General features: G+C 42.7%; 2 protein-coding genes across 3 annotated transcripts in view; both read left to right on the plus strand.

Moving 5' to 3' along the window:
- LOC126295230 (uncharacterized) overlaps window positions 1–26414 on the plus strand; it is a 2305622-nt gene that overhangs the window by 606083 nt on the left and 1673125 nt on the right. The window lies entirely within an intron of this gene.
- LOC126295235 (uncharacterized) lies at window positions 970–19323 on the plus strand. Of its 2 annotated transcripts, none has more exons than XM_049987583.1 (2): window positions 970–1554; window positions 16816–19323. In XM_049987583.1, exons 1-2 carry the CDS (start codon window positions 1445–1447, stop codon window positions 17165–17167), a joined length of 462 nt encoding a protein of 153 aa, XP_049843540.1. In that variant the 5' UTR covers window positions 970–1444; the 3' UTR covers window positions 17168–19323. The 2 variants fall into 2 exon arrangements, with proteins under 2 accessions (XP_049843540.1, XP_049843541.1); XM_049987584.1 differs by having other exon boundaries at window positions 1098–1208.

A 26414-nucleotide genomic window follows, 5' to 3' on the forward strand; every position in this document is an offset into this window, starting at 1 on the left:
TTACTACTTGCTGAAACCGAGGCGAATGTCTCTCTCAAAATGTGAATGTAGTTCTTGCAAGTTCCTAATGTACTGCAATGGAAATGTCCAAATTTGCCGTTTATTGTCAAAAAGACGTGTTCGAAACATAAATCTATTGCTTTTCAAAAGCTATTTTCAGATGCAATTTGTAGTGTCTTAATAATTACAACAATAGCGTTGGTGGATGAACGTTACAGCAAGCATACGTAAAAAAAGGTTCGATACTAAAAGTGCGAGCAAGATCTCACTTCATCCGATCATTTCTGTTGTATGTGTCGCAATACGGGAATCTTTCAAACTAAACATTGACCGCTGAACTAAGAGGTAACCTCTGTGGCGAATGCGACAAAAATATCAATATATTTAGCTACTCGTTTACCGATAACATCAAGATTTGAATACATTTTCTCTTTCTGTCGCTTTCATTATTTATTGCCATCAACTGAGACTTCGAGATCGAAATATTTACGCATTTCAGATGAGACAGAGGTCACGCTTACACAAAGAAACACGCAATTGTCGTGACAACGCTCGGACGACATGGTATGAAAACGTACATGTAACTGCACAATATTTACACTTCATCGCGCGCAGCATGCAAATTGCACTACTAAGAAAACAAATATCAGTGTGTTTGTAATCAGTATGTATTTACGGAATAATAAAATTAAACACACCTTTTTATCAACAGACGAAAAACCTACTCCGCCTCAAGAATGTGCATTTTCTCGCTGCCAACACTAGAATTCAAACGAGCTCGGTCCATTTCGTGCAATTTTTGTTGTTATGGAACTGATGCCCACAGAAGCGAGTGGGTGCTATATCGTAGTTGCAACGAGAGAAGAACAGCCATAAATAATTCGTCATCGTATTTCACGTCTGTTGAGTCACTTGATAGGAAAACCGTAAAGTTATTTCATCTGTGCGAATTCAGCATGGCGTCTGCATTGGCGTTTTTTTTTTATATTTCCTGACAGCCCAGTTGGAAGTATGTAACTGGTACTGACATTGTGATCGGAGGTGAATTGTTGCCCCAAGTTTAATCGGTCTTAATTTCGGTGCAACAGGATAACTTGTCAGCTTATTACACTCTTTGCTTGGAAACAATATTTGTTGTGTCAGAGAATAATATTACTCTATCAAGACGAAAACGATAGACCTGGGAAAACAACTTTGAAAGAAAAAAAGTGAGTATTATCACGTTTCTTATTTTTTAAAGCAATTGTTCTAACTGGTGTAAAAATATAATCGAACAGGCGAGCTGCATAATATCTTTGTTGTATATAGTGATTAGGTGTGAGTGAAGTGTAAGTTCTGTTCATGAAGGAAAAAGACAAATTACTTCAAATTTATATGCAAAGCTCGACGCTGCATCAGATTATATCTATTCTAAGTGCTGTAAGATCTACTGCTGTATAGGTAGATGTATGTGTGTTCTTCTGACTTACTGCAGACTTCAGTTGAGTTTACTGTACTGGGTTATCGTTTTTACATCAATGAATCCCAGCTCTTGGCTGACTCGTCAAGTACCAGGTATAAAACAGGTGTTTATGTGCGACTATTTTACAAATAAGTTCACGTGTTAACTATTTGACCTTAAGCATGTAAAGCTTTGTGGTTGAACGAGCAATACCCTAGGAATGTTGGTTTCTGGTTATTCACCGGGAGGCTAATGAAAAAGCTTAGAAAAGGTCTGAAATTATGTTTAAAGTTTGTTGGGAGTCGCTAAGTGCCCTCAGCGTCAGACACTGGATGAATATAGCATGCGTAATATGCAGTTCGTTTTATGAAAAGCTAGTTTTTCACGCGTCTCGGTGTTTATGACGTCATATCTCGTGAACTCTGAGTATTACAATGATATAATTTTGCAGATATCTTCGGTTGTGTATATTGGTATTGTCAACAAAATCAGTTATGAGTATAGTCACCAGCCAAGACGTAATACATTAAAACGTCGGCGCCTGATGGTGAAGTTTACTGCACGAACAGCGCAATTACATGAAGCTATAAACTTTTTTTCGTTTCGTTTTTTTGTGTGTTCGGGTGGGCAGGGGGTGCTCTAGAGCACATGCCCGCGAAAGGCAAAGGTCACGAGTTCGAGTCTCGCTCCAGCACACAGTTTTAATCTGCCAGGAAGTTTCAGATTCGAAAAGGTTTGACATTATCTGTACAGTTTGTTGAAAGTCGATGACTGCTTTCATTCTTAAATACTGCACGAATATAATCTTGGTAATTTTTGCACATTCAGTAACTCTGTAGCAAGACAATTTAATAATTGTCTTTATTGTGTTGAATCTTCAACGTAAAATCATAAGTCTTAATAAGTAGATTATGATAGCATTTTAAATTTGGCCAGTAATTATTTGAAACACTGAAAATGATATTTTTGTTGTCCCTGGAAGCCGTTAGAATACAATCTGCCACTAGGACAGTGTGTGTGTGTGTGTGTGTGAGAGAGAGAGAGAGAGAGAGACCATTTTCGAAACGCAGGCGCCAAGAAACGCATTTCATTAAAAGAGAGTTAAAAATGAGTACTGATATGGATGAATTGCTTTTGGTACGCAATCTTTCCGTAGCTTTGTCACACGTATTCGGTCTGACTTTTGTCGTTGTTGCTGGGTCGAGAAGTTTTACGCAGTTCGGCATGAAATGTAAAATTTTCAGTTATTTTTTCTCAGAAGTTCATTGGTTTGCATTCCACGATTGTCGTGAGGCACATACAATACTCTTGCAATAGGTCGCTCATGTAAACGGTTTATTGATTTATATACTCGTTAAGCCGGCTGCAAAAGAGGGAAAAAATTGGACGCCTCAGTATTGAATCCTTATTGTTCGTTCAAACAAATTAATGTGATTAGGTAGAAAAATTCTTGGCGGTTTACTCATCGCGTTGTGGTGTCTTTGCGAACTTGTCGGACGCCCGGGTTTCGTATATTTTTCACTGCTTGCAGGCAGTCGACGGAAACACCGGGTACTGCTGCAATTATTATTGTAAAATATACGCTGCACCGGCCTTGTGTTTTTCGGTTAGCGCCTTGCGCCATCTTGCCAGAGCGATAGAGCTCGCGACATTTGATTAGCAGTTCGCACCATTTGTAATCGCCATTTTACATTTTTTCTCGACAGTTGGGATAAGGTACACACAGAAATTTGTGCAGTACATCTGGTTAGGGAGAGCGCCAGAAGACATAGAATATATTCAAAGTTTAATGTATATTTTAACTGTTCGATTCTTACCACTTAGGGAAAACTGTTCAGAATGTCCGTTCCTTGGTTCCTACCAATCATTAATTTTGGAGGATTATAAAAAAAAGATAAAGATTTGCTTAATTTTATATGAGGAAAGTGATCACAAGTGAGTTACATGGCAGTGTGAACATATCAATGTCAGATAGCGTGTTGTACAATTAAATATGCGCCTCTCTTGATTAATTCGTTGAATTTCGAGTCTAAATTGTAATCACTTGCATAATAAATTGTAACTTTCATGTTACGACTCGGTGGCCAGTTCCCATGCGTTTTAACGATCTCTCGTGTGTTCATTCATCACAGTGCACACTCTTTAAATCGGGTGTCAAATCCAGAAAGATTCAATTTAGCAATCAAGCCAGGTTGCTCAGCGTGTTGTGTAGACACTGCTACTCATTAAGACGTATAACCTAATGCTAAAAGTTTGACACAATAAATCAAGTGTTTCAGTTAGGAATTGTGTACACATCTTGAAGACAACATAACCCAGGGCTCGCAAATTACCCAGCTTATTTTCTACATATGCATCTACATCTACGAGGAAAAAGTAAGGCGACTTTATATTTTTATAAACCAATCTTTATTTATTAATTGACATTCACGTTGTCGCCTTCAGAGAAATCCGCCTCAGACACAATACACTTCTGCCAATGCAGCTTCCAATCCTCGAAGCACTTTTGATAAGCGCCGGCCGCGGTGGACGAGCGGATCTAGGCGCTTCAGTCCGGAACCACGCGCCTGATACGGTCGCAGGTTCGAATCCTGCCCGGGGCATGGATGTGTGTGTTGTCCTTAGGTTAGTTAGGTTGAAGTAGGTCTAACTGCTAGGGGGCTGATGACCTCAGATGTTAAGTCCCATAGTGCTCAGGGCCATTTGAACTTCATAAGCACTTTTTGGTACAGCCTTGAGTACTTCCAGTGATGCAGTTTTTATTTCCGCAGTTGTTGAAAATCTTCGTCCTTTCATAGGTCTCTTCAGTTTTGGGAACGGGAAAAAGTAGCGGAGGGAGGGGGGGGGGGGGAGCACAACCGGCGAAAGGGGTGGCTGAGGCATTATTTCCGTGTTGTTTTTGGCCAAAAAATCCTTCACAAGCAACGACGAATGAGCAGGGGCATTGCGAGGTAAAAGCCATGAATTATTTTTCCACAATTCCTGACGTTTTTGCGTTATTGCTTCTCTCAAACGGCGCATAACGTCAAGGTTATGCTCCTTATTGACCTTAGGATCTTGTGGCAAAAAATCATGATGCGCTCTACGCCACGGTAATTGAAAAAAAAAAGTGATCAAAAATTTGATGCCGGCCGGAGTGGCCGTGCGGTTCTAGGCGCTACAGTCTGGAGTAGAGCGACTGCTCCGGTCGCAGGTTCGAATCCTGCCTCGGGCATTGATGTGTGTGATGCCCTTAGGTGAGTTAGGTTTTATTAGTTCTAAGTTCTAGGCGACTGATGACCTAAGATGTTAAGTCGCATAGTGCTAAGAGCCATTTAAACCATTTTTTGAAAACTGATTAGATCGAAGTTGGCATGCCTTTTTCGGTCTGGCTCTCCGGGATGTTTCCTTTGGGGCCACTGGCTTTGGTTTCGACGTCAAAACCGTAAACCCATGTTTCGTCACCAGTTAGGACCCTTTTGAGCAAATCGGGATCATTACTGACGCCATTCAAGAGCTGAGTGTTATGCGACGGTTCTTCTGATCAAAACTAAGACGCTTTGGAACAAACTTCGTTGACACCCGTCTCGTGCCCAAAACATCCGAAAAAATTGCATGACATGAGCCGACTGATATGCCAACATCCTCAGCAACTTCTCTGACGGTAATTCTATGCTTTTCCAAAACAAGTTTCTTTACAGCTTCGACCTTATCGCCTGTTGTTGATGTGCTGGGGCGTCCAAAGCGAGGTTCATCATTGGCATCTACTGGGCCAACCTGGAAGATCTTGGGACCACTCGTAAATACTTTTTTTTAGTTAGAGCAGACACACCGTACGCCACGGTCAACATTTCAGGTGTTTTAGAGCTCTTTGCTCCATTTTCACACAAAATTTGATGCGAATTCTTTGCTCTATTTTCTTATAATCGAAAATCGTCTGACCTTTCTATCTGTCAAAAGCAAAGTATGCTGTGTACTTGAAACTGTGAACATATGTTCGGAACACGTGTACCAACATAACAAAAAAAAAGATCGATAATCGAATGGACGTTGTCCGTGCAATTTGAAAAGTCCCCGCACTTTTTGAACAGCGTGTACTCCGCAAGCCACCTTGCGGTGTGTGGCGGAGGGTACTTCGTGCGCCACTGTCATTTCCCCCATTTCCTCTTTCAGTCGCGAATAGTTCACGGAAAGAACGATTACTGCAAAGCCGCTGTTTGTGCTCGAATCCCTCTAACTTTGTCCCCATGGTCTTCTCGCGAGATATACGTAGCAGGAAGCAATATATTTGTTTTCTAATAACGTACGCACTCGGAACTTCAACAGTGATGCAGAATTCCCCTCTTGCAGCGTTGATCGTATCTGTGGCACTTTCACGCTTAGTAAATGAACCTGTAGCGAAACGTGCTGCTGTTTTTATTTCTCTATCAGTTCTGTCTGGTAGGGATCCCAGCAGTTTTCAAATATAGGTCGAACAACGATGGAATAAGCAGCTGATAAATCTCAAAGCCCCGGACATCGGGCACACGAACTACGCCCTTCACCTGAAACATATACTGCATACAAGGAGAAGTGGAACAGAGTCAGTTAGGCTGTGGGAAACGCTAAGCTTGGCCATGCCCACTCATTATCCGATAACAAACACGGCCCAGGTCTCCTGTTGAAAAACCTGCGTGGCCTTTGCTAGGCAAAATAAAAGCGGCATCTGATCCCATTATTCCAGCCGAGGAACTGAACTAACACTTCACATTGCCTACAACTATAACTGAACCACAAGCAATACAGAGACTTTATCATTTGGATTTGCAGCTACTTGTGTTTTTCGTGTTTGCAGTTAAAATTGTTGAATGTAAGGTGCGCCAGTTATGCGAAACACTGTTTTTTCCAAATTCCCAAACATGTTTCATCACCTTTGTGCCATCATCAGTGGGTTTCTGTTTTATTTAATCTGTAATGTAAACATTTGTACTAAATGATCACAAAATTATGGAAATATTTAGCTCAAACACAATTTGTTTTTTAGTTAATATCTTTACATTCGGTTTGCATGGTTTTGCAGGACCACTTGCGTATTAATTCTTAAAGGTAGCGTATCATCTGCAACTAATCTATGTTGATGAGAAATTTTGTTGGGAGTTAATTTACATTTTATTCCTTAAACGTAATTTAGTTTGTCGCGCTGCTTCGCGCCAATATTCGTTTTTACTTACGTTTATACACTACTGGCCATTAAAATTGCTACACCACCAAGATGACGTGCTATAGACGCGAAATTTAACCGACAGGACGAAGATGCTGTGATACGCAAATGATTAGCTTTTCAGAGCATTCACACAAGGTTGGCGCCGGTGGCGACACCTACAACGTGCTGACATCAGGAAAGTTTCCAACCGATTTCTCATACACAAACAGCAGTTGACCGACGTTGCCTGGTGGAATGTTGTTGTGATGCCTCGTGTAAGGAGTAAAATGCGTACCATCACGTTTACGACTTTGATAAAGGTCGGATTGTAGCCTATCGCGAGTGCTGTTTAGCGTATCGCGACATTGCTCCTCCCGTCGGTCGAGATCCAATGACTGTTAGCAGAATATGCAATCGGTGGGTTCAGGAGGGTAATACGGAACGCCGTGCTGGGTCCCAACGGCCTCGTATCACTAGCAGTCGAGATGACAGGCATCTTATCTGCACGGCTGTAACGGATCGTGCAGCTACGTCTCGGTCCCCGAGTCAACAGATGGGGACGTTTGCAAGACGACAACCATCTGCACGAACAGTTCGACGACGTTTGCAGCAGCACGGACTATCAGCTCGGAGACAATGGCTGCGGTTACCCTTGACGCTGCATCACAGACGGGATCTGGCCGATTTGTTCTAGGCGCTACAGTCTGGAACCGCGCGACCGCTACGGTCGCAGGTTCGAATCCTGCCTCGGTCATGGATGTGTGTGATGTCCTTAGGTTAGTTAGGTTTATGTAGTTCTGAGTTCTAGGGGACTGATGACCACAGATGTTAAGTCCCATACTGCTCAGAGCCAGTTGAACCATTTTTTGAACAGACAGGAGCGCATGCGATAGTGTACTCGACGACGAACCTGGCTGCACGAATGGCAAAACGCCATTTTTTTCCGATGAATCCAGGTTCTTTTTACAACATCGTGACGGTCGCATCCGTGTTTGGCGACAATGCGGTGAACTCACATTGGAAGCGTGTATTCGTCATTGCCATAGTGGCTTATCACCCGGCGTGATGGTATGCGGTGCCATTGTCGTTTATCATCTGCATTTCTTCTTGGTGTAGCAATTTTAATAACCAGTAGTGTATTTGTGGGTTTGATTTCTGACCTACATATTACAACGAATCAGGGTCGACAATTCCAGTCTAATCTGTCCAATGAACTGGTTAGACTGTGAGGATTCCAGCGTCACCACACAACCATTTATCACCCAGCAAGCAACAGGATGGTGGACAGGTGGCACAGAACTCTGAAGGCGGCTCTCATGTATCACAGAGTTTGACAGAGACGCTACCACTGGTACGTCTAGGTTTACTGACTGGGTATAAGGTGGATATAGGTGCATCACTGGTGGAGATGGTTTACTGAGAACCATTGAGAATACGTGCAGGCTACCAAACAATGGTACCACTGCAACCACAAACTGGGGTACCACTGCTGGTTCAGCCCCATTAGTAATCACGTGGCAAGGATAAAAGGGCCATCAGCATCCGCCCATGGTGAACATCTGATCTTTGTGCACAAGGCGTTGGCGGATCGCTCGCACGTCATGTTGTGCACAGATGCTGTCTGGGCTCCCCTACAACCTCCTTATACTGGGCCCTACCAAGTATTTTGACGTAATGACCATACTATAGACATCTTTCAAAACGGAAATATTGCGAGGGTGTCCATTGAAAGAATGAAACCACCATGGACCTCACCATCGCTGAAGCACGAAAGTACTTCAGATTGTAGAGGGTCGGACGAATCTGCACCCAGTCCAACTGGAGAGACAACGCTAAGATGCCAGGCGACTATAGAACAACCAATCACACCTGTGCTCACACTGACACATCAAGAGCTGGACGACAAGTCAGATTTAAGTACCCCTACATCCCAGCTGCTCTGCACATTTAAGGGGGTGGGGGGGGGGGGGAGGGACAAGAGGCCAAATCGTTAAGTGCATTGTTTGTTCCTTGGACGAGTAGCTGATTTAGATGGTGTGATGTTTATTCCTTGTTTTTAGCCGGCCGCGGTGGTCTCGCGGTTCTAGGCGCGCAGTCCGGAACCGTGAGACTACTACGGTTGCAGGTTCGAATCCTGCCTCGGGCATGGATGTGTGTGATGTCCTTAGGTTAGTTAGGTTTAAGTAGTTCTAAGTTCTAGGGGACTGATGACCACAGCAGTTGAGTCCCATAGTGCTCAGAGCCATTTGAACCATTTTTGAACCTTGTTTTTAGTTTTTTGTTGAGAGCTGTATTTCCGACTTTATTCCGAGTAAATAAATGTCTTCAAGTACACTATGTGATCAAAAGTATCCGGACACCCGGCTGAAAATGACGTGGAAGTTCGTCGCGCCCTCCATCACTATTTGGAATTTGATATGTTGTTGGCCCACCCTTAGCCTTAATGAGAGCTTCCAATGGATCAAATGGCACCAAGCACTATGGGACTTAACATCTGAGGTCATCAATCCCCTAGACCTAGAACTACGTAAACCTAACTAACCTAAGGACATCACACACATCCATGCCCGAGGCAGGATTCGAACCTGCGACCATAGCAGCCGGATTGAAGCGCTTAGAACCTCTCGGCCACAGCGGACGGCACAGCTTCTACTCTCGCAGGCATACGTTCAATCAGCTGCTGGAAGGTTTCTTGGGGAATGGCAACCCATTCTTTACGGAATACTGCACTGAGGAGAGGTATCGATGTCGGTCGGTGAGGCCTGGCAAGAAGTCGGCGTTCCAAAACATCCCAAAGGTGGTCCATAGGATTCAGGTCAGGACTCTGTGTAGGCCAGTCTATTACAGGGATGTTATTGTCGTGTAACCACGCCGTCACAGGTTGCGCATTATGAACTAGTGCTCGATCGTGTTGAAAGATGCAACCGGCATCTACGAATTGCTCTTCAACAGTGGGAAGCAAGAAGGTGCTTAAAACATCAGTGTAGCCCTGTGCTGTGATAGTGCCACGCGAAACAACAAGGGGTGCAAGCCCCCTCCATGAAAAACACGACCACACCATAACACCACCGCCTCCGAATTTTACTGTTGGCTCTACACACGCTAGCACATAACGTTCACCGGAAGTTCGCCATACCCCCATCCTGTCATCGAATTGCCACATTGTGTACCGTGATTCGTCACTCCACACGTTTCTCCACTGTTCGATCGTCCTTTCTCCACTGTTCGATCGTCCAATGTTTACGCTCCTTACACCAAGCGAGGCGTCGTTTGGCATTTACCGGCGTGATGAGTGGCTTATGAGCAGCCGCTCGACCATGAAATCCACATTTTCTCACCTCCCACCTAACTGTCAAAGTACTTGCAGTGGATGCTGATGCAGTTTGGAATTCCTGTGTGATGGTCTGGATAGGTGTCTGCCTATTACACACTACGACCCTCTACAACTGTCGGCAGTCTCTGTCAGTCAACAGACGAGGTCGGCCTGTACGCTTTTGTGCTGTACGTGTCCCTTCACGTTTCCACTTCACTATCACATCGGAAACAGTGGACCTGGGGATGTTTAGGAGTGTGGAAATCTCGCGTACAGACGTATGACACAAGCGACACCCAGTCACCTGACCACGTTCGAAGTCCATGAGTTGCGTGGAGCGCCCCATTCTGCTCTCTCACGATGTCTAATGACAACTGATGTCGCTGATATGGGGTACCTGGCCGTAGGTGGCATCACAATGCACCTAATATGAAAAACGTATGTTTTGGGGGTGTCCGGATACTTTTGATGACATAGTGTGTATGTGGGTTTGATTTCTGACCCAACAAACATCTGAGTAAAAGTCTTGATTAACCCTTCGGTCTAGAGGAACAAACTCATTATGAGCGATATGGCGGCTATCAGAAAAGCATATCAGCATGCATTTGATCTATGATTTGCTTGGAGTGTGTCATTTCATGCTGTAGCACTTGATTTCCGAGTCTATGCAAACACTCAAGCATCATCACCGACAATGGCACTTCCAGAAAATGAGGATTTACGAAGTGCTGTACGATTGATGTACAATGCTACATTTGCTACAGAAGGTTAAATGTGGCAGGAAGCACAACAAACTTGTGACATCATGTAAGGACAAAACTTAAAACTTAACATTTCATTCATACTTTACAAGTACTGATATATTGCCTGTGTCTACGTAATACGCCGTTACCTGTATGTAGCCTTTTGAGGTCGGACAAATTGGCATGAAAAATAGAGTTCATCAACCTCCTCAAATAATGGTACGTTCCCCGATTGCAACATGATTTTTGAGCAGAGTTTTAAGAAAATGGATAGGAGAAGATTTTTTTGTGGCAATTAACTACAGTCGCTTTTAGAGAAAAGCAGCAAACCGTGAACAGATTAAGTTTTCTTTTATTTGTCTGCTTAATTTAATATTTTGAATCTGTTTATTGAAATTGAGTATTTTTTTTCAATCTTTCTTCGATTCCTTTGTTTACTACAGTAAGTAATCATAATATTAATAAGTGCAGATGAAAATTGAAGATTTTTAATATTAAAGTACAGATTCTTAATATTAGCTGTACCAGGAGGTCAGTGCTCCTCATATAATTCAAAAGGTACTTTGCCGCGATGTGCACAAAGAAAAAATAATGTGTGTATGCAGCTATTGAGATTGGTAAAATGAAGTGTAAGTTTTGACATTCATAAAACTGATGTTACATTCTCTATCACGCATTAAAATCTCCAATACCCGCACATCGAAAATTGAAGAGCTACCAACCTCTGCCCTCCACGGTAGAAATGACATCGAAGGCAACGACATTTCGTGAAGTATCGCGCTAGGGTCTTTTATGTTTACGTGGTTCATTTGCGGTGAAACATGTATATCCGGCAGCTACAGTGCGACAAGTGGCTAGATTTGTTAATGTTGTCAGCAGTGACAATCAACGTATCGTAGTCACGAAGGCTGTAAACAACGTTGTATATTGTCGCCGTTATTTTGCTTGGTTTTCTGTAAGAGTAACTGTGTGGTCATTTGCTGCCGTTACCAGAAAATTTGTAGTAAGTTTTTAATTTTTAATTTCTTCGTTTTGAATAACTATGACTTACGACTTTCCTTATTATGTGAAAACTATACTTGTTTTAGGGTAGGCATAGAAGGAGAATGCTAACAGGTCCGTGTGAAAGACTCAGACAGATACAATGTTTGCGTAGAGAAAGTAACAGCAGTGTGGACATTTACAATGCTAGTGTATTTGTTTTATTTGGCGATCACTGTAATATTAATACGTGAGCTTCGAAAATTGAAGTACCGATTTTTAAAATTAATTATACAAGGTAGCCAATGAATGTTATATAATTCCAAAGGAACGTTGGCGAAAAAATCGTGTGTATATGTAGCCATTAGGAGAAGTAAAAGGAAGTAGACACACATATATGAGAAAAGTTTCCTGACATTGCTACGAACTTCTACCACGTGTAATGATTAGGTGTTTACGGCAGAAACAACGCACGGAAGTCACGTTTTGTGAAGCCGCATTCTAAGGACGTCCATGTTTAAATGTTGCAGATAGTTCATTTGCAGTAACACACGCATATCGTACATCTGCATTGTCGCAAGTGCTACGTCGTTGACGTCGGCAGTATAACACGAAACGTAGTAACGAAGCCGTCGCAGACAACAAACGTTTATTAGTGTCGTTTTTTCACTTGCTTAGGTCTAAGACTAAATGGATCCAACTCTGTTTTCGTTTGCCGCCGTCACCACAACATTTAGAATGTTCCTAATTTTCGGTATCTTTATTTGGAGTAGACACAACGTCCCTTATTATAAGAAAACTGTTTTAAGCTATGCCCCAAAGAAACACATTAACGGGTCGGACTGAAAGAGGAAGAGCTAGAGAGAGACAATTTTTGCATAGAGAAAGTAATAGGAATAATGCAGATGTTGATAACGATAATTCTGTTGTCGTTCTGAAAGACACATTTAAATGTGCACTGAACAAAATTCCTAACAATTCTGAGAAATGTAATTGCGGTTTGACGAATTTACAGTGCAGATTTTGTAATGCAAATCATTTCGCACCTGAGGTGACTATACGCCATGCAATGGCATTCACGTCGGGTTGACATAAGGGAAAAGTTAATTTGCCGCCATTAACACAAAATTTATTTTTCAACGAATTTTATTATATGATCGAGCAGTTAAAGAGAAATCGAAGAATTGTTTCAAGAATACACGTAGCTACAAAGCAGCATTTGCCACGGATCAGTTCTGCGGCTAAAACTTCAGGTATTTTAAGATAGATGACAGTTGACATCACAGATCAGGTCCACTGACGTAACTGGTCGAATTTCGACGATTCTAGTACGAATCAAAACATGAAAGTCGGTTATTTGGAGCGGTTTTAACATTTAGGTTAAAATGCCAATGAAGTAAATCGATACAGTCGAAGACCTGTTGTTTCAGCAATATTCGCCATATCTCTCTCTCTCTCTCTCTCTCTCTCTCTCTCTCTCTCTCTCTCTCTCTCTCCCCCTCCCTCCATCCTTTCCTCCCCGTCCCCCACACACATTTCAGATCGTGGCGCTTTTGCCTTGTCGGATCTGCTGAAAGACCGCTGCTCAGTGGTCGAAGACGCAAGAAAAAACATACAAAGGGTACTAGGAAAGTTTTGGATTACGTCGCAACAGTTAAGTCCCAGGAAGCTGATTGTTGCTGTCTTCTGAGAATACTTCTTACTTGCATTGCGGCCGCTGTGCAAGGTCTGTGGGCGCGCTTGTTCACTAACAGGTTTCGTGATCACGAAGTGAGATTCAGGCGGTTTTGCGGCACAATTTCGCGCGTGGTTTAAGCATAGACCAGTGCTTTGGAGAAATGACTCTTGCACACGGTGATGTGTGCACATTGTACAACTACACTACTGGCCATTAAAATTGCTACACAAAGAAGAAATACAGATAATAAACGGGTATTCATTCGACAAATATATTATACTAGAACTGATTACATTTTCACGCAATGTTGATTACATTTTCACGCAATTTGGGTGCATAGATCCTGAGAAATCAGTACCCAGAACAACCACCTCTGGCCATAATAACGGCCTTGATACGCCTGGGCATTAAGTCAGAGCTTGGATGGCGTGTGCATGTACAGCTGCCCATGCAGCTTCAACACGATACAACAGTTCATCTAGAGTAGTGACTGGCGTATTGTGACGAACCAGTTGCTCGGCCACCATTGACCAGACTTTTCAATTGGTGAGAGATCTGGAGAATGTGCTGGTCAGGACAGCAGGCGAACATTTTCTGTATCCAGAAAGGCCCGTACAGGACCTGCAAAATGCGGTCGTGCATTGTCCTGCTGAAATGTAGGGTTTCGCAGGGATCGAATGAAGGGGTAGAGCCACGGATTGTAACACATCTGAAATGTAACGTCCACTGTTCAAAGTGCCGTCAGTGCGAACAAGAGGTGACCGAGACGTGTAACCAATGGCACCCCATACCATCACGCTGGGTGATAACGCCAGTATGGCGATGACGAATACACGCTTTCAATGTGCGTTCACCGCGATGTCGCCAAACACGGATGCAACCATGATGATGCCGTAAACAGAACCTGGATTCACCCGAAAAAGTGACGTTTTGCCATTCGTGCATCCAGGTTCGTCGTCGACTACACCACGGCAGGCGCTCCTGTCTGTAATGCAGCGTCAAGGGTAACCGCATCCACGGTCTCCTAGCTGATAGCCGTACTGCTGCAAACGTCGTCGAACTCTTCGTGCAGATGGCCGTTGTCTTGCAAACGTCCCCATCTTTTGACTCAGGGACCGGCTGCTGGCTGTACTATAATGACGTGCTAAGACACAAAACAAAGTTTTGGGCCTTTGAAGTTGACGACACACTCGTAGCTGTCAGAAAATGCCGATCAGTAAAGAAGAAAATAATAGCTGTCTTTTTTTTTCCAAATCGAGTGGAATTGAGAGCGTGTTGTTTTGGACATACGGAAGACAGTCACAGCTAAGTGACACACCTAGCGGTGGCTGCCCGAAGTCATCCACTCTTTGAAGAACCTGTGACCACGCCAGAGCATGCACTGTATATTTGCGGCTTTCAGGACTGAAAGTTGTTGAGCACTCTCCTTACAGTCCAGACGTCGCCTGCTTGTGACTTTGCACTGTTCCCGCATGTGAAAATGAAGCTGAAAGGAGTACAGTTTCGAGTCATGAGGACCTCCAGAGGGCTTGGGACAGCGTGTCTGTCTTACTCCCTACAGAAACTTGGGAGAACTGGTTTAGGGATTGGTTGTGGAGGACAGAGATGTTTATTCCGGTTGGCGGAAATTAGTTCAACAAATTAACCAAATGAAGCTGAATTGTAAAACTTTCCTAGTATGTAGAATGAAATTTTCACTCTACAGCGGAGTGTGAGGTGATATGAAACTTTCTGGCAGATTAAAACTGTGTGCCATACCGAGACTCGAAGTCGCGGCTTTGCATTTCGCGGACAAGTTCTCTACCAACTGAGCTACCCAAGCAAGACTCACTCCCCGTTCTCACAGTTTTAATTCCGTCAGTACGTCGTCTCCTACATTCCAAACTTTACAGAAGCTCTCCTGCGAAACTTGCAGAACTAGCACTCCTAGAAGAAAGGATATTGCGGAGACATGGCTTAGCCACAACCTGGGGGATGTTTACAGAATGTGATTATCACTCTACAGCGGAGTGTGCGCTGATATGAAACTTCGTGGCAGATTAAAACTATGTGACGGACCGAGACTCGAACTCGGGACGTTTGCCTTTCGCGGGCAAGTTATCTACCAACTGAGCTACCCAAGCACGATTCACGCCGCGTCCTCACAGCTTTAATTCCGCCAGTTTCTCGTCTCCTACCTTCCAAGCTTCACAGAAGCTCTCCTGCGGCTGGCCGGTGTGGCCGAGCGGTTCTAGGCGCTTAAGTCTGGAACCGCGTGACCGCTACGGTCGCAGGTTCGAATCCTGACTCTGGCATGGATGTATGTGATGTCCTTAGGTTAGTTCGGTTTAAGTAGTTCTAGGGGACTGATGCCCTCAGATATTAAGTCCCATAGTGCTCAGAGCCAGTTAGCCACTCTCCTGCGAACCTTGCAAAACTAGCACTCCTGGAGGAAAGAATATTGCGGAGACATGGCTTAGCCACAGCCTGGGGGATGTTTCTGGAATGAAATTTTCACTTTACAGTGGAGTGTACGCAGATATGAATCTTCCTGGCAGATTAAAACTGTGTGCCGGACCGAGACTGGAACACGGGACCCTGGCCTTTTGCGGGCAAGTGCTCTACCAACTGAGCTACCCAAGCACGACTCACACCCCGTCCTCACAGCTTTGCTTCTGCCAGTACCTCGTCTCCCACTTTCCAAACTTTACACAACCTTGCAGAACTAGCACTCCTGAAAGAACGGATATTGCGGAGACATGGCATAGCCACAGCCTGGGGGATGTTTCCAGAATGAGATTTTCACTCTGCAGCAGAGTGTGCGCTTATATAAAACTTCTTGGAAAATTAAAACTCCGCTGCAGAATGAAAGTCTCATTCTGGAAACGTCCCCCAGGCTGTGGTTAAGCCATGTCACTGCAATATCCTTTCTTTGAGGAGTGCTAGTCGTGCAAGGTTCGCAGGAGAGCTTCTGTGAAGTTTGGAACGTAGAAGACGAGGTACTGGCAGAAGTAATGCTGTGAGGGAGGATCGTGAGTCGTCCTTGGGTAGCTTAGTTGGTAGAGCACTTGCCCGCGAATTGGAAGGGTCCCGTGTTCGAGTCTCGGTCCGGCACACAGTTTTAATCTGCCAAGAAGCTTCATATCAGCGCACAATCCGCTGCAGAGTGAAAATCTCATTCTGGTAACATCCCCCAGGCTGTGGTTGAGCCATGTTTCCGCAATATCCTTTCTTTCAGGAGTGCTAGTTCTGCAACGTTCACAGGAGAGCTTCTGTGAAGTCTGGTAGGTAGGAGACGAAGTACTGGCAGAAGTGAAGCTGTGAGGACGGGGCGTGAGTCGTGCTTGGGTAGCTCAGATGGTAGAGCACTTGCCCGCGGAAGGCAAAGGTACCGAATTCGAGTCTCGGCCCGGCACACACAGTTTTAATCTGCCAGGAAGTTTCATTTCATAGTATGCTTTGTAAAACCAGTCAGGGAGTCGAGAAGTGGTTTTTATTTCGCTTTCTTCTCTTTGCAAGGTGTAGTACCGTTGAACGGAAACGGATGGCCGGCGTCGGAAGTCCACCGGCGGTCTACAACGCTAGGCTGAGGCGCGTCGTCTTCTCTAGCCGGGAGCAGCACGAGAGCGACCTGCGCTGGGTCATCTTCTCCAGGAAGAACCACAATCTGAGCAACGGGCCGGCGCGCGCCAAGTGCGACCGCAAGGAGAATTCTCCGGCCGTCGCTCCGGAGCACGGCCCGGCCGCCGGCTGCGGCAGCTTCTACGTGGGGATGGACTCGCGAGACAGCAAGCGCGCCATAGCGCACCAGCGCTACGTCGACGCCGCGCTCAGGTCTGTCATCGACCTGCCGTGCCTCCAGCAGTACTAAGGACCGTCTCTTCCGTAGGCTCCGCCCTACATACTCCACTCTGTTTTCAATTATGCTGCACGTAGCTCCTAGAATGTGCATTGTAACTAATTCTTCTCGTGTTGTTTTTTGTGTTTCTAACAATCCGAGAGCCTCTCAATTCTTGTATTCAGCACATCTGTTTTGAGTTTATGTGCTAAGAGCTTTCACGGCAAAAAAAAAAAAAAGGTACCCGACTGGGAATCTTCAGTAAGCAGGCTCTTCCCCTGAAAGAAGCTAAAAATACAAGGAGAGGCTTCGGAACAAATAATTTTATACAATTAACTAATATGATCATAAATTGCTTGTTTTGTGTTATAATTTTTTTTTGCATTTTTTGTTTCTCCCTCTTAGACCATAGTTGCTTCTCGTTTTTTTTTTTAATTACTGTATAGCTTTCTACTTTTCACGCACAAAGATATACTGAGAAATTTAAATTTCGTTGTTCTCTGCTTTAGTAAGAACTGTCAGCACTGAAAAGATAATGCCAAGAGAGTCTTCGAGATAAGTAATGTATAAAAATTAATTCCTTTGTGTGACTATAGATTCAATTTCCTTATTTTTTTATTGTTGTTATTGTTAGTTATTTCTGTCACACCATAGTTGCTTCTCATTGTTTGTCTAATTATTGTAATTTAACAGCATTAGATTTCTTTTGGTTTTCATGCACAAACATGCAGTACTGAGAAATTTAAATTTCTGCGATTTATTATTTGGAGTCTGCACAGAAAAGATGATAATGTAAAGACACCCTTCAGGATCAGTAATTTATAAAATTAATGACTGTGCGAGCCATTTCCATCGTGTACCATTGTTGCTTCTCATTGTTTATCTAATTATTGTAACAACAAGATTATCTATCTTTTGCTTTTCATGCACCAACATGGTACACCAAGAAATTTAAATTTCTCCAACAGAAAATATGATAAAAATCTAGAGAGAGGCTTTGAAGCAAGTAATTTTACAATTAGTTCCTGTTAATGTAAATCATAATATGTAATTCCAATTCATTACTTCTTACTCTTATACATACAGTGGATTCTCATTGTTTAGGCAATTATTGTAATAATTGTGTGTTCCGTGCATAAAGGTGCTACTCAGAGAAATTTAATTTTGAGTGCCTCTCCCATTTAATAAGATACTGCACTGAACAAAATGAAAAGAATATGTAGAGAGAGGCTTCAAAACACATCGTTTATGCAATTAGTTCCTGTGATTATAAATTATTATTTTTTGTAATTATCATTATTTTTGTTCTTAGACCATAATGGCTTCTCATTGTTTGCTTAATTATTGTAATATAATGTTGTTAGCTTTGCTTTGTGTTACTTTTTGCAGAAGTCATGTGCAATGTCAATTGTTAATTTGAAATTCACGAAAATTAACTCTCTGCCTTAGCATTCAAAGAGAAAAATTATCTAAAGCAGATTCAGATATATGCACAATAATGTGAATTCAAGGACGTGACTGGAATTGTAACATTTATAGGGTTGCAGAAATTGTATGGGGCTTTGTTGGCGTCAGTTTTATTACACGATTGTATGATGTAAATTATTTACTTTCATAATACTTGGGAATAGCGAGTTTCGGTTTTGGCATCAGCACAAAGGTTATGTTATGAAATTTAGTGCAGGTGGTACCAAAAGAAGCTGTCTTTTGAAAGCTGGAGATAAAATCTAATTAATGATGTATATAGGAATCGTTTTGTGCAGTCAAATGTAAGTATTTATAGTGCTCTACAATGGATGTAAATTTTATTTATTTTTTTGTCAGAACATTGTTGAGAAACAAAGATGGCCATGGTGTATGACCAATTTATTTTCTGGAAGTGTAATTTATGACTTTTATTAACTATTTTTATGCATTGTGATCTGATCTTGTTTATAAAATTGCATTTTTAGTATATATGCTTGTTAGTGCTGTGATTTAATGCTTTCAATCAGTCCGCATTAACCATGCCGACAAGTGTTTGTAGAAATTTGGCTTTTGTTGCTTATTAGTTATTCAGCTGTGTTTCTGTAATTTTGGCAATTATTTTAACTACATTTGCAAGATTCTGTTGTGAATTTTGTGACTTTCTGTATTTGCTGTTGATTTTGTTAATAGTTTCAGGTTGTCAAATAAAATTAATGTAAGTAGAAAATGTTTGTTTTTGTTTATTGTAGCATTCTTTCCTCGGCATATGCCTGTGTGTGTGTGTGTGTGTGTGTGTGTGTGTGTGTGTGTGTGTGTGTGTGTGTGTGTGTGTGTGTGTGTGAATATGTGCATGTATACGTGCATGCATGTGTGCATGCTCTTGACTCCATTGATAAATCACAAGAGGGAATGTTAATTTGCAAAATATTTCGTTATAACTAGTGGCTGCTTTTGTAACGAGTGAACTGTTTCTTTACTTAAGTGCTTTGCTGAAAGACACATTGGTGACATGTCTGGCTGTATTTCTCTGTACAGACACTCAAGGTAAGTAAGGATGACAGGTGACACATCTTCTGTGTTGCTGGCCTCGGACAATTGGGATGAATTGCAAAAAAGGGTAAATTTCTGAATAGAGCCTTCCAAAGTTAGATAGAATTACTGTAACAAAACGTTGGTGCATGAAGTTTATGTATTAACACCAAATTTGGTGTGTAAGACCATTTGCAAATCTGTGGATGTGTTTACTTTTTAGTTGAACAAAGAACAATTTTACTGACAACATTTAGTGCTGTGACTCTTTCGACCAGAATGCACAGCAGTTGTAGCAAAATATTATTTTTTATTTACTTACAGAAAATCAGGTTTATGAACTGAATAAGACTTGCTACGTTTATGAAACAAGTCAACAACCTCACAAACAAAAATTCCTGCCAAAGGGGGAAAACAGATTTCCGTATGAATTACAAGCTTTCATGAAAGTCATTCTAATACTGCAGCACAATCAACATACTACGTCGTTTCCAAGGATAGTAACAGCAATTTTATGTCACCCATGTTGGACTACGATTCGTAAACTGGCTGTTTATGTTACAAAGGACGATAGAATTACCTGTGTCAGTCACTTTTATTTTCTTGCACGATACGTTTCAAAGCAATACACCCTTATCTACAGTGGATTACAGTAAGAGTTCCTTTTTCTGGATGCAGCCAGTTGTCCACAAGTGAACCTTCTTCAGAGTGAAGGTACATATAGATCTCTTCTGAAGATAAAAAAATGCAATGCATTAGCTAAATTTTACTTACAGACTTGTGGTACATATAGATCTCCTCCCAACTTTAAAGAAAAATTCAATGTATTAGTTAATTTTATACACAGCAATGTATTATCTAATATGCTGGAAACGCGTAATATATCGATCCTATTTTTCGTTGCAGACTATTGGAATTTCGCACAGTGTGTTACTTAAATGTGAAATATCACAATAACATAAAATGTCTGACGGATAGCAAAGCAAGCTTTACCTCAAATCTTAAATCACTCCTCCTGTACAACTTTTTCTATTCAATGGACGAATTTCAATCCCGCAGTAAAAACTAGTTTCTAAGTGTAATTACATCAGCAGACCTCAAAACTAATGTGTTCAACATTGTTAACAATAAAATGACTAGTTCCCCATCATTTCGATGAAAGAATCGTTCAAATGATGAGAAAACTTCTTTAATATCTCCCGGCACCAAGTCACATGTGTCGTCTGCTCTTCCGTCAGTCTATACGGCACCCGGAAACAACAGTTTCTTTACTTACAAATGATCATGCACAATCGAACGAACTGTTGGCGCATTCAGATCTAAGGTATCGTCTACCTGTTTATAGGTCGCTCGCCTGTCTTCGTCTCGCATTTTCCTCACAGCATCAGTGTTCTCCTCTGTCATTAACGATCGCGTCCTTCAGAGTCAAAATTCCCCTTTGGATATCTCTGTACCACCTGAATATACACTACTGGCCATCAAAATTGCTACACCACAAAGATGACGTGCTACAGACGCGAAATTTAACCGACAGGAAGAAGATGCTGTGATATGCTTTTCAGAGCACTCACACAAGGTTGGCGCCGATGGCGACACCTACAATGTGCTGACGTGAGGAAAGTTTCCAACCGATTTCTCATACACAAACAGCAGTTGACCGACATTGCCTGGTGAAACGTTGTTGTGATGCCTCGTGTAAGGAGGACAAATGTGTAGCATCACGTTTCCGACTTTGATGAAGGTCGGATTGTAGCCTATCGCGATTGCGGTTTATCGTATCGTGACATTGCTGCTCGCGTTGGTCGAGGCCCAATGACTGTTAGTAGAATATGGAATCGGTGGGTTCAGGAGGGCAATACGGAACGCCGTGCTGGATCCCAACGGCCTCGTATCACTAGCAGTCGAGATGACAGGCACCATATCCGAATGGCTGTAACGAATCGTGCAGCCACGTCTCGATCCCTGAGTCAACAGATGGGGACGTTTGCAGCAGCACGGACTATCAGCTCGGAGACCGTGGCTGCGGTTACTCTTGACGCTGCTTCACAGACAGGAGCACCTGCGATGGTGTACTCGACGACGAACCTGCGAGCTCGAATGGCAATACGTCATTTTTTTCGGATGCATCCAGGCTCTGTTTACCGCATCACCCGACGGTCCCCTCCGTGTTTGGCGACATCGCGGTGAACGCACATTGGAGGCGTGTATTCGTCATCGCCATACTGACGTATCACCCGGCGTGATGGTATGGGGTGCCATTGGTTACACGTCTCGGTCACCTCTTGTTCACATTGACGGCACTTTGAACAGTGGACGTTACATTTCAGCCGTGTTACGACCCGTGGCTCTATCCTTCATTCGATCCCTGCGAAACCCTACATTTCAGCAGGATAATGCACGACCGCATTTTGCAGGTCCTGTTGGGCCTTTCTGAATACAGAAAATGTTCGGTTGCTGCCCTGGCCAGCACATTCTCCAGTTCTCTCACGAACTGAAAACGTCTGGTGAATGGTGACCGAGCAACTGGCTCGTCACAATACACCAGTCACTATTCTTGATGAACTGTGGTATCGTGTTGAAGCTGCATGGGCAGCTGTACCTGTACACGCCATCCAAGCTCTGTTTGACTCAATGCTGAGGTGTATCGAGGCCGTTATTACAGCCAAAGGTGGTTGTTCTGGGTACTGATTTCTCAGGATCTATGGACCCAAATTGCATGAAAATGTAATCACATGTCAGTTTTAGTAAAATGTCTTTGTCCAATGAATACCCGTTTATCATCTTGAATTTCTATTTGGAGTAGCAATTTTAATGGCCAGTAGTGCATGTGTAAAGTTCCATATTCCTTTAAAGTCAGAACCGCCATTAGACTGTTTTTTATTTACAGTTTTACATTTACACTTACACAATCATGATTTCGAGTTCAGAGTGCCATTATCAAGCGTTTTAAGTGTTATGCATTGCCTAAGATTGCATACTGCAGTATTAAAGTATACTATTAGACACAGTGTATTTTAATACGACAGTATGCCATCTTAGGCAATGTATAACACACAAAACACTTGATAATGGCACTTTGAAGCCGAAATCATGATTGTGTAAGTGTAAATGTAACACTGTAAATAAACAACAGTCTAATGGCGGTACTGACTTCAAAGAAATATATTATGAAAAGTCGCAACCCAGCATTGTGGCAGCAATAATGATGTAACTTCCTGAAACCATCTGAAGATTTTTTTTATTCAAAAAAGTGACTGGTTGCAGTTTTGTATAACTTATTTACATTCAATATACAATCGCGGTTGTAAAATATCCGTAATAGATAAGCATAAAAAATTATTAAGTATCATATTCGTATGTCTTAAATTTTAATAAATATATCGATTCGAAATACGTACATTCTTTTTGAAACGCCATGTATAACTAGCAAAGAAACTAGAGCCTCGCAGACACGGCTGGATTCACGGTATAAACGGTGGGTATCGTTTTAAATAAATGCCTGCTTCCTGTTGTAGCAGCTATATTGCATGTGTTGTGAATAATAATTATTATAATAAAGTATAACCTCGTTAGCACGAACTCGCATAAGACGAACTGCCGGTTAACGCGAAAAAAAGATTGGTCCCACCAGGAATACATTAGTTCTTAAGGTATGTTTTATCGGTTAACACGAATTTCGGTTAAGGCGAATTACGAACTCTGTCTCGGTTCCTAGCGTAATTAAATTTCACTGTAACGCAAACTCCCGACCTTACAGCGTTCTAAAGCGTAATTTTTGAATATATCAAATGTAGCTACAAAGCTAATTATACTTATTGTTGACTCGTTTTTAACGTATTGTAGGTCGGTAGCCGCGATTGTCACCTCAACAATCAGTGTCTGCCTGATGACGTAAGGCATTCAGTAATGTGTGCGTTTAGGAACGTACTCAGTGCCAGATTCGACAGGTGTTCTGTTAGTCGTAGCCGTATCGAGTTGGAGTACCGAATAAAAACTACAGTTACAACCGGTACCGTAGCACGCGAAAATGGCGAAGAGGAAACAGACAGCCCTAAATGTACAGTTAAAACCTAAGATTCTAGATAAAGTGGACCGTGGTACCAAGAAAACAGCCATTGCAGAGCAGTTTGGAATACCTGGATCTACGATTATTAAGAATCGAGAAAAAATTAATAATGCTGCGGCATCAGGTTCTGGAAACAAATCTAAACGACTTCGTACCGCCAAGTATGAAGTCACCGAGACGTTACTGCTAGAACGGTTCAATCATATGCGTGCATCTAACATACCTTTAACTGGACCTTTGATTCAGTCAAAAGCAAATGATAATGGTAAAGATATGGACATCGAATACTTCCGTTGTTCTGCTGGTTGGTTAGTTGTTGTTGTTGTGGTCTTCAGTTCTGAGATTGGTTTGATGCAGCTCTCCATGCTACTCTATCCAGTGCAAGCTTCCTCACCTCCCAGTTCCTACTGCAGCCTACATCCTTCTGAATCTGCTTAGTGTATTCATCTCTTGGTCTCCCTCTACGATTTTTACCCTCCACGCTGCCCTCCAATACTGAACTGGTGATCCGTTGATGCCTCAGAACATGTCCTACCAACCGATCCCTTCTTCTAGTCAAGTTGTGCCACAAACTCCTCTTCTCCCCAATCCTATTGAATACCACCTCATTAGTTATGTGATCTACTCATCTAATCTTCAGCATTCTTCTGTAGCACCGGTTGTATCGGTTCGAAAAGAGACATTCAATTTCATCTGTACAAACTTGTGGTGAAGCAAATAAAGTTAAGCCGGCTGGTGTGGCCGAGCGGCTCTAGGCGCTACAGTCTGGAACCGCGCGACCGCTACGGTCGCAGGTTCGAATCCTGCCTCGGGTATGGATATTTGTGATGTCCTTAGGTTGAAGTAGTTCTAAGTTCCAGGGGACTGATAACCTCAGAAGTTAAGTCCCATAGTGCTCAGAGCTATTTGAACCATTTTGAAGTAAAGTTGATGAAGAAAGCGCGACCAGCTGGTTGGATGAATTCAACCGAGTGAGGGAAAAGTATGCCTCGTGTGATGTGTTTAACATGGATGAAACTGTATTTTTCTACAATATTTTTCGATATCACACCATGGGGATAAAAGAGGTGATAAGTGTCACAGTAGAGCACGAAGCAAACAGCGTGTGACTCTTGTACTGTGCTGTAATGCTGACGGCAGTGACAAGTTTCGTCCCTGGGTTATCGGTAAATCCGAGAAACCATGTTGTTTGAAAAACATAAATATGGACACTTTACCTTGTATCTACTCTCACCACGAGAAAGCTTGGATCGATGGCACATCATTTCTTAAGTGGCATCTTCGTTTCAACAATCGAATGGTTGCTCGAAATAGATATGTTCTTACACTGGACAGATGTACTGCCGATAACGTTCATGATCTGAACCTGTCCAACATAAAGATTCAGTTTTTTCCTCCCAACGGCACAAACCACCTTCAGCCTTCGGACCAAGGCATAATCTCTCTCATAAAGAGAGCTTATCGTAAGCGACTTGTAAGAGTTGCAGTTTGTGCTGCTGAAAACAATAGTGCAACCCCAAATTGGAATCTGCTTGACGCAATAAATGCCATCGCAGCAGCCTGGAGCTCACAAGGGGAAGGCCTCAGACACGGCCAATCGATTGATCTCAGTTTTGGCAGTTCGCTTGTGTAGAACCTAAAACGAAGGAATCTAAGATATTTTGGGTCAACACCCCCGCAATTTTTAGAAAATCGCCCCTCAAGGTTATGACTAGCAATCGACTCAAAATTGGCGGGATCGGGGGGTTGGGTTGTTTTTGGGGGAAGAGACCAAACTGCGAGGTCATCGGTTTAGGGAAGGACGGGGAAGGAAGTCGGCCGTGCCCTTTCAAAGGAACCATCCCTGCATTTGCTTGAAGCGATTTAGGGAAATCACGGAAAACCTAAATCAGGATGGCCGGACGCGGGGTTGAACCGTCGTCCTCCCGAATGCGAGTCCAGTGTGCTAACCACTGCGCCACCTCGCTCGGTTTGGCGGGATCGAAAGATAAGCGTAAATAGAGCATTTTTCATCATTAGGAATAGGGTCCGAAAATGCATACTTATCCAGAAATCGATGTAAGAAACTTTTACAACTGCCGCTTCTGTACCCACCGACAGGACCGATAGCGCAACAGCCAAGCTAACTGACTGGGACTCGAAGAACCCGGGTTCGAATCTCGAAGAAACCTGGCGAATATTGTTCTTTTCGTTTGTATTTTTCCATATCTGAGTTAATAGGGATAGGAGGGTTAATGAGGTTAGTATTATCATCATTCCTTATTGATTTACTCACCTTATTAACCTTCCTATCACTTTCAATTGAAATATGCAAAAATACATACGAAAAGAATAACATTCGAACCCTTGCTTTCCGATTCCCAGCCAATTACCTCGGGCATTGCGCTGTCGGCGAAAGGCTTTTACCGTGTGGGTACAGAAGCGGCAGTTGTAAAAGCTTCTTTCCTCGATTTCTGGAAAATTATGCGTTTGCGGCCTCCATACCTGATGATGAAAAATTCTCTATTTACAATTATCTATCGATCCCGCCAATTTTGAGTCGATAGCTCGTCATAACCTGTAGGGGTGATTTTCTCGAAATTGCGGGGGTGTTGACCTAAAATATTTTAGATTCCTTCTTTTTAGGTTGTACACAAGCGACCTGCCAAATTTGAGCCGAATCTGTTGGCCGTGTCTGAGGCCTTTCACTTGCCAGTATCGCCACATCATATAGGGAAA

This window comes from Schistocerca gregaria, chromosome 11 (assembly GCF_023897955.1).
Source record: "Schistocerca gregaria isolate iqSchGreg1 chromosome 11, iqSchGreg1.2, whole genome shotgun sequence".
Taxonomy (NCBI): Eukaryota; Metazoa; Arthropoda; class Insecta; order Orthoptera; family Acrididae; genus Schistocerca; species Schistocerca gregaria.

Coding starts and splice junctions, on each gene's coding strand:
- LOC126295235 (XM_049987583.1), top strand. CDS start 1,445: ATGTATGTGTGTTCTTCTGACTTACTGCAGACTTCAGTTGAGTTTACT. Junction 1,555..16,815: donor GCTGACTCGTCAAGTACCAG/GTATAAAACAGG, acceptor TCTCTTTGCAAG/GTGTAGTACCGTTGAACGGA.